The sequence below is a fragment of the Sus scrofa genome, chromosome 17, assembly GCF_000003025.6.
Source record: "Sus scrofa isolate TJ Tabasco breed Duroc chromosome 17, Sscrofa11.1, whole genome shotgun sequence".
Classification (NCBI taxonomy): domain Eukaryota; kingdom Metazoa; phylum Chordata; class Mammalia; order Artiodactyla; family Suidae; genus Sus; species Sus scrofa.
In genome coordinates this window covers 32,943,041-32,951,253 of record NC_010459.5, presented here as the reverse complement: position 1 = coordinate 32,951,253, position 8,213 = coordinate 32,943,041, and the positions used below count along the sequence as shown (strand labels likewise).

The 8,213-nt window shown below is 57.1% G+C and overlaps 1 protein-coding gene across 11 annotated transcripts in view; it reads left to right on the top strand.

Moving 5' to 3' along the window:
* Positions 6,631-8,213, top strand: part of EBF4 (early B-cell factor 4) — a 69,817-nt gene continuing 68,234 nt past the window's right edge. For 9 of the 11 annotated variants that reach the window (XR_002339956.1, XR_002339955.1, XM_021077754.1 and 6 more), the window contains exon 1: positions 7,397-7,548. Coding sequence is in view for 9 of the 11 variants with exons in the window: in XM_021077754.1 (XP_020933413.1) it covers positions 7,412-7,548 (137 nt within the window). In the remaining 2 variants the exon portion in view is untranslated. Of the gene's footprint in view, positions 6,908-7,396; positions 7,549-8,213 lie in introns of those variants that run through there. The other 2 variants (XM_021077750.1, XM_021077755.1) reach the window with 2 other exon arrangements.

The following is an 8,213-nucleotide window of genomic DNA, read 5'->3' as shown; positions in this document are numbered from 1 at the left end:
GTCTCCACCAGCCGGTTTGGAGGTCGAGCAGATGCCAGTTATAAAGTCCCAGCTAGGACTGTGGGAGTGGGTCCCGAAGGGAGCTCGAGGAGACCCCGGCAGAGAGGACTTCGACGCACAATATTGGATGAGTCATCTGTGTCATTGTGGGAGTCAGCAGCGTAGTGGCAGGGGAAAGGCTAGGATCTGGATGAGCAGGAGAGACCAAAGGTCAAAGAGGGCAGAGAATGAGAATGGCGATTTCAGTGACTGGGAAGAGTCACCGCAAAATAGAACTTTTTTTCCTGTTAATTTTAATATAAATATATGTATATTTAAATCAGGCATTAAATATGGCTGTTCACATCACGAACATGAAGAAGCAAAATGGCCAGGGCCATCCCAGAAGGCTTCCTGGTTGGGGATGTCCCAGCTCTTAGCCTTCCTCCCTGCCGACTGAAGCTTAAACAGTTGGGAAGGGGGGTGAGATATAAATATATGCTGTCATTTCAGATTTTCCACCACTACCTGCAGGAAGCTAAGGGGCAGCCCTCCAGGGACAGTGCTGATGCTGTTACAACTTGAGATGAGAGAGCTGCAGTTTTTGGACATTCTCTGAAAGCTGGAGGATGGACAAAGGCGCAGCCGGGTGCAGATCTTGCTCCACCAGGGAAACAGTTCCCCTTCCTCTTCCCGAGTAGGGATTGAGATTAAGACTGGTTGTCAGCAGTTCCCATCGTGGCACAGCGGAAACAAATCTGACTAGGAATCTTGAGGTTGTGGGTTGGATCCCTAGCCTCGCTCAGTGGGTTAAGGATCCGGCATTGCCGTGAGCTGTGGTGTAGGTCTCAGACGCGGCTCGGATCCTGCATTACTGTGGCTGTGGTGTAGGCTGGCAGCTGTACCTCTGATTAGACCCCTAACCTGGGAACCTCCATATGCCATGGGTGCAGCCCTAAAAAGAAAAAAGAAAAAAAACTGGTTGTTATTAAGGGGACACACAGCCTTTGCTTCAGCTCAGAGATTGAAGATAGGACTACAACTCTCCTGACGAAGTGTCCACCATCATGGCTCCAAATGAATTATTATTTAAGATTGAATAACTCAGCCTAGATGCAGGGAATGGGCTGGATCCTAAGGCCGAATATCATCGGTAGTTTGGTTTTCCTGAAGCAGTTGAAGAGACCTCAGGAGGCAACAGGGAGGAAGGCAAAGAGCTGGGGAATACTCACAAGGAAGCCTTTTGGGATGGCTCTAGCCATTTCTGTTTCCTCATGGAACTGTGTGAACAGCAATATTTAGTGCCTGCTTTTTTAATGCACTTTTAGGGCCGCACTCTCGGTATGTGGAGGTTTCCAGGCTAAGGGGCGAATCAGAGCTCTAGCCCCTGGCACGCGCCACAGACACAGCAACGCCAGATCCAAGCTGGGTTTGCAACCTACACCACAGCTCATGGAGACGCCGGATCCTTAACTCACTGAGCGAGGCCAGGGATTGAACCCGAAACCTCATGGTTACTATTCAGATTTGTTACCATTGAGCCACTAAAGGAACTCCAATTCTTCCTATATTTTATTTCACATTTGGGAAGTTGACCTGAAGTGGATCTAGGTGTTGACCTGACACTCTGGGGCCTCCAGGGGGCGCTATGGCCCAACACACAATCTGGCCAAGGGCACTTCTGCCTGATGTGCAGCTTTGGATCTGTTTTCTGTGGTGTTGCACTCTCTTTGGAGAGGGAGGGGGGGACGAGAGAGAGCAAGAGTTCTGCTGATTTTTTTAAAATTATTTGTGGTGTAAGCACAAATGTCTATGATGGAGAAGGATGAGGTCAGAGGCTCTGGGTTGGTGGTCTGGGGTGAGCCTCTGCCTGGGCCAGAGAAGACTGGCTTTCTCTGTGGGCTTGGACAAAACATCCTCTATCTGTTGCCACCCCACCCCCAGCTGTCTGTGAACATAGCTAAAGCAGGCCCCCAAAGCCCTTTCTCATGGAAAAGCTACAACAGTTTGAGAGGAGAACTTTGTCAAAGGAACGAAGACAAATAATACAAAATAAAAATTCAGAGAGAGTTCCAAGAAACAGACTTGCTGAAACTATAGTAAAGATACTGGAGTTCCCATCATGGTGCAGCAGAAACAAATCCAACTAGGAACCATGAGGTTGTGGGTTCAATCCCTGGCCTCGCTCAGTGGGTTAAGGATCCGGCATTGCCATGAGCTGTGGTGTAGGTCAAAGATGCAGTTCAGATCCTGCGTTGCTGTGGCTGTGGCGTAGGCCAGCAGCTGCAGCTCCAATGTGATCCCTAGCCTGGGAACCTCCATATGCCACGAGTGCAGCCCTAAAAGGCAAAATAAATAAATAAATATTTTTAAAAAATTTTTTAAATAAAGCAAAGGTACTTACCTCTGACCCTAAAAGCTGACCCAGAATTTGCCCACTGGCCTTCCACCCACTGGGCCCAGTTGGTACCCTCATCACCCAGGGCCCTGTCCCTTGGTTCAGCAACTGTAATTGGGAGGCCCTTCCCAGGGGCTGCAGGCTTGGGATGCATTGAAAACAATCCTTGTTGCTTTCTTCCTACTCCATGTGGTTAATATAGACTAGAAGCCTGCAGCAGTCAGGAGCCCATTGAGACTGGCCTTAGTTCAGTACCACTTTCCTGTGTTGAGCAACTCCCCTTTCTGCCCGGGGTTAATTCTGAGCACCTACCCCTCCAATCTACCTTGGGAAGAGTCTTCTAGGACCATGAAGAGTTGCAACACCAAAGCCCTTCAGGCATTACAAAAAAGAATGTGGACCTCATTGCCTCTGAGAGAAGAAAGGTGTTACAAAGATGAAGGCATCAAAGCTGGGGGGGGGCGGGTGTAGAGAGTGTGGGACTCATGTCTGCATTCGGGAAACAGCAAGATCTGTGTCAGACAAGCAAGGGACTCAACAGCAAGGGGTTAGAAGGAAGAACATTTGCATCCGAGGCCCTGGAATGTCCCTAAACTGAGTCCCTAAATGTCTACTAAGCCATGATAGACACTTAGAAGTTTCTAAGCAGATAATGGCCTGCTTTTTAAAACTGTGGCAGGAGTTCCTGTTGTGGCTCAGTGGTTAACGAATCCAACTAGGAACCATGAGGTTGCAGGTTCGACTCCTGACCTTGCTCAATGTGTTAAGGATCCAGCATTGCCGTGAGCTGATGCAGAGGCAGCTCAGATCCCGCGTTGCCGTGGCTGTGGTGTAGGCTGGTGGCTACAGCTCCGATTAGACCCCTGACCTGGGAACCTCCATATGCCGCGGGAGCGGACCAAGAAATGGCAAAAAGACAAAAAAATAAAAATAAAAATAAATAAAACTGTGGCAGGAGGATGGACGGGAGCGGACAGCTAGAGTGCAGGAAGATAGCTAAGGAGGATGTCAGCAAACTGGGGCAGCTCCCTCCTCCAAGCCAGCGGAGAACAAGTAAGCTTCACTGTTAAAGATCTTCACTGTGACCATTAGGGGAGGGAGAAGCACATGGAGGGAGATTTCTTAAGACCTGACCAACACGTGGCTGTGGGCAGGGCGAGGAAAGTATCAGAGATGAACTTCTGGGCCCCGAGCGCAGCAGGTAGTTGCACATCAGAAGGAGGTGCCATGGACAGACTCAGGGGAGGCAGGAGGAGAGCTGGCTTGTGGCCAATGGGCATGAGTGTGGCTTGGGCACGTGGAGATGAAGCAGCCCCACCCCCAGCCCAGGGGCAGAGCTACTTGGGAGAGGACCGCTCCCTGGAGGTAGGGCTTCCCTGCCTCCACAAGGGTCAAGGTCAGCCCTGTCCTCACCAGGAGATGTTCAGGACAGAAGCAGATGGAAGCCCACACTAGGGCATCATTTCCCCAAAGATGGCCTCTCAGACGGTGGAAAAGCATGAGTTCTTGAAGAAAGGGAGATGGGAGCAAGACACAGCAGGCTGGGTGCACGGAGAGCTAAGAGGAGAGATGGGGTGCTCCGATCATCAGGATGGCCTTCCCAGAGGTGTGGAGGAGGGGATGCAGAGAGCCCAGTGCTGCATGGGGGGGTCAGAGGGCCTCAGGCAGAGAGAAGAGCAAACAGCAGCAACATTGGAAGGGACCCAGACCACTAGGGCTTCAAGAGTGGCTTGCTGGGGGCTGGCAAAGTCAGCCTTGGTGGAATACGCCTGTGGACTTGGTTAGAAACAGGAGGGGCACAAGTTGGAGGAGGAGGCAGCGGGGACAAAGCGAGGTTCTTTTAAGAGTTGGGAGGTCTGAGCAGAGTAAAGAAGGAAGATCAACAGATCAGACGGAACATCAGGAGGAGCAGAAGATGGGACTGAGCAAAGATGTCCCTGAGCACACATGCTTCTCTGGGGAGCAGGGGGAGAAGAGAATGGGTGAAAAGACTGAGAAAGAACGAAAAATGCAGACGGCTGAGAACGACAGCAGGATTCTGCTTGTAATCTCTCCAGTAAAGAAGAGGTAGGGTATCTGCTGGAAATTTAGAGAGCCAGAGGCAGGTCTGAAGATTGGTAAGGGAGCACAGTAAGCACAGAACAGCCTGGGGTGGGGGGGTTCCCTAGAGCATTGCTTCTCAAATGTAATGTGTACGTGAATTCCCTACAAGTGTGTTAAAAAGGTAGGTTATGATTTAGCAGGTCAGGGCAGGGCCTAAGATTCTGCATTTCTAACAAGCCCCTGCATAATGCTGAAGCTGCTGGTCCAGGGACCATGTTGGGAGGAGCATGGATTTAGAGAGTCAGATAAGGGGATGGAGAGAGACTGAAGGAATTCCCACTGTGGTGCAATGGGATCTCCAGCGTCTCTGGAGCACTGGGTCGTACAGGTTTGATCCCTGGCCTGGCACAGTGGGTTAAGGATCTGAAGTCGACCAATACTGCATGGGTTGCAAATGGGGCTCACATCTCATCCCAGGCCCAGGAACTCCATATGCGGCAGGGCAGCCAAAAATGATAATAATAAAAAAAAAAAAAAAAAAAAGAATGAAAGAGGAGTTCCCGTTGTGGCGCAGTGGTTAACAAATCCGACTAGGAACCATGAGGTTGTGGGTTCGATCCCTGGCCTTGCTCAGTGGGTTAAGGATCCGGTGTTGCCCTGAGCTGTGGTATAGGTCGCAGACATGGCTCAGATCTGGTGTTGCTGTGGCTGTGGTGTAGGCCAGTGGCTACAGCTCCGATTCGATCCCTAGCCCGGGAACTTCCATAGGCCACTGGAGTGGCCCTAAAAAACAAAAAACAAGAGAGAGAAAGAAAAAAAGAAAAGGAAAGAAAGGGAAGGAGACTGAAATAAGAATTCACCTTAAGGAGAGACTACCTTTGATCTCAACTGGGATAAAAACTGAGACCTTGAAAAATCTGGGTGGGACTGAGGTCCTTGCAGGTAATGAGGAGGGGGCCGTCGCGAGGGGGATGGTAGAGGGCAGAGGTCAAGAGAGGAGGTGGGTGCCTCTGGGATGGTAGGAAAACCCAGCAGAGGTCAGAGGTCCACCGCATGAGGTGGACCACCAAGTGCACACTTGGAAACCACCCCCCACCCCCCACCCCCGCAAAAAAAAAAAAACGGGAGTTGGGAGTCAGCTGGGGCATGAAAATAATATTCCAGGGAGTGAAGCAGGCCACCCCTAATGCTGTTCTTCAGGAAAGTGCTGGACTCATTCTGGGCTTGTTCAAAGCCTGGCCAGGACACACCAGGCCAGAATGTGGGGAAAGGGGCAAAAAGGCTCAGCCTTTGGGTCTAGGGCAAGAAGATTTCTGGGCCAGGAACTAATAAAAGCATAATGAAATCTGAGAGGGGAGATTCTTTGGCTGGGGAGACAGAAGAAGTGAGCTGGGATCTGAGTCCTAACTTAGTGACCAACTTGCACCAGAACCCAAGAAGTGTCTGAAAGGCAGAGGTTGGAAACGAAAATGCTTTAGTTGTAGGCAAGCCAAGACCTGGCCTGAGGATGAGGGGTGCAGGGACAGCGCTCGGCGGCGTGTCTGGGGCCCAGCCTAAGAGAGAAAGGTTTGGGTCCCAGGCTGAGGTTAACCCGAGGTCAGGGGAAATGCTGGGAGGGCGGCCGGCGCCAGCAGAGAACATCAAGAGTCAAAGCCCGAAGGCGTCGAAATGAGCGGCAACTGCAGGTCCTGGGCGTCGGTGTGGAGCGTAGGGCGGGTGGCTGGGAGACAAGGATGAACCGAGAGGAAGCCCGGGCACGGTCCAGAGGCGACCTGGAGGCGGAGGAGGCTTCTGAGAGCGGCACAGCACGCTCCTCCGGCTTTGGCCCCGCTCCCCGGCCGCGCAGCCCCGACTGCTCCTTGCCCGGGCCTCCCGGGCCCGAGCTGGTCCCCCCGGCTCCTTCCCGCGGCCTCGGCCAGGCCGCAGCCCCCGGCCCCGGCGACGGACTCACCAGGGTCCGCCCCGCCGCGGCGGCCCGGACCCGGCCGCTCCTCCCCCGATGATGTCACGTCCCTGGCCGCCCCTCGGCCGGCCGCGCCGCCCCGCCCCCGCCTCCCCCGGCCCCCAGTCCCCTGGGCCCGCCGGCTCCCGCCATCCCTCCTCCCGCCCGCTCTCCCTCCCTTCGGCTCCCGCTCCCCCGGGAGCGGCGGCGGCGGCGGCGGTGGCGGGATGGCCCGGGCCCGCGGCCAGGCCCCGGGGAGCGGCGGGCGGCGGCGGCCGCGGCGGGGAGGCGCGGGAACCGGGCCCCGGGGGGAGTCGGCCGGGTTGCTGCTGCTGCTGCTCCAGGTGCTGCCGCCCGGGGCTGCGGCAGGGCCCGGGCGCCGAGGCACGCGGGGCGCCGGCGGCGGCGGCGGCGTCTGCTGGCCCGGCGTTGCCCCTGTGTTTCCCCGGGACGCGAGGCTGCTGCTGCTCCTGCCTCCCCTGCCGCCGCTGTCGCCGCCGCCGCCGCCGCCGAGCTCCGCGCCTGCAGCCTCCGCCTCCCGGATGGTAATCAGCGCCCCGCGCCGGCGCCGCGGGCGGGCGGGCAGGCGGGAGGTGGGGGCGACGAGGGGGAAAGGGCGGGCAGCCCCGTGCCCCCGCCTCGCCAGAGGCAGTTCCCGGGGCGCTCGGGCCTCCCCCCCTCCGACGACCGCGGCCCTGGGCAGCCGCCAGAGCGCGCCGCTGGGGCGCCTCTGAGCGGACCGGGTGCCGGGTCCTCTCCTCGCCCTCCCCACCCCGCTCGCAGTCCGCCCGCCAGCGCTCAGGCCGCGGGGGAATCCCTCCATCTCCCCGCCCCGCGCCCCGGGAGGGGAGGGGACAGCGCCGGCGCTCGCCGACCCGCTTTCTCCGAGGGAGCGCCCAGGAGGCTAGTGCGCACTGAGCCGCCGGGACTGGCGCTGCGCTGCACTCCTGCGGGCGCCCGGTGCCGTCGGGCGGGCGGAGCTGAGACGCCCCGCAGCCTCGGCGGGACCGGATCCGGGCAGTGGGGGCGCCCACCGACTGCGCGCCCTTATGTTCCCTGCGCAGGACGCTCTGCCCCGAGGCGGGCTGAATCTCAAGGAGGAGCCGCTGTTGCCTGCGGGCCTGGGCTCGGTGCGCTCCTGGATGCAGGGCGCGGGCATCCTGGACGCCAGCACCGCGGCGCAGAGGTAAGCGCTCGGACCGCGACTTGGCGAGCTCGGGTTGGACGGCTGCGTGCCACCTTCGTTCAGTTTGCTGAGCTACTGGGGTGAGCGGTTGGAGGGAGCCCTAACTCCGGACTGTCCCGGCAAGCTCTTGCGCCCACCCTATCCTGAGCGCCTGTGCTTCCTCCTGAGGATGTGGGGCGGGCCGGGGCGGGGCTTCTGCCTCCACTCCTGGAGGTCCCGGCTTTGATTTCTGACTATCGCTCCCTGGCCCAGCTCTAGAGGAGGAGGTATTCCGCTGCCCGCAGTCCCACAGCCACCAGCCGTCAAGGAGCCGCTGACCCCTCCTTCCTAGGCAGTTTCCGTGCCCCACCTTGTCCAGTTCCACTGCTCTCTGCCAGGAAAGGCACGAAACCCAACCCCCTTTCAGCTTTCCCACGCCCCTCAGAGTTGGAGGCTGGGGATGTGCAAAGCTGGAGGAGCGGCTGGGGCTGAAGAGTGGAGAAGAGAGGAGGTGGGCAGTCGACTTGGTGGAATGATTGTGGCTGAAGGGACCGCTCAGGTCCCACCTCTCCAGGTGTTTTTCTGGTTAGTTCTCCCCAAGGCAGAGGCTCCCTGGGAATGCGGCACCCAGGCGCATCTCCTCTGACTCCTTTGCAGGGGTCTAGGCAGGGGGCCTGGATGGGGGA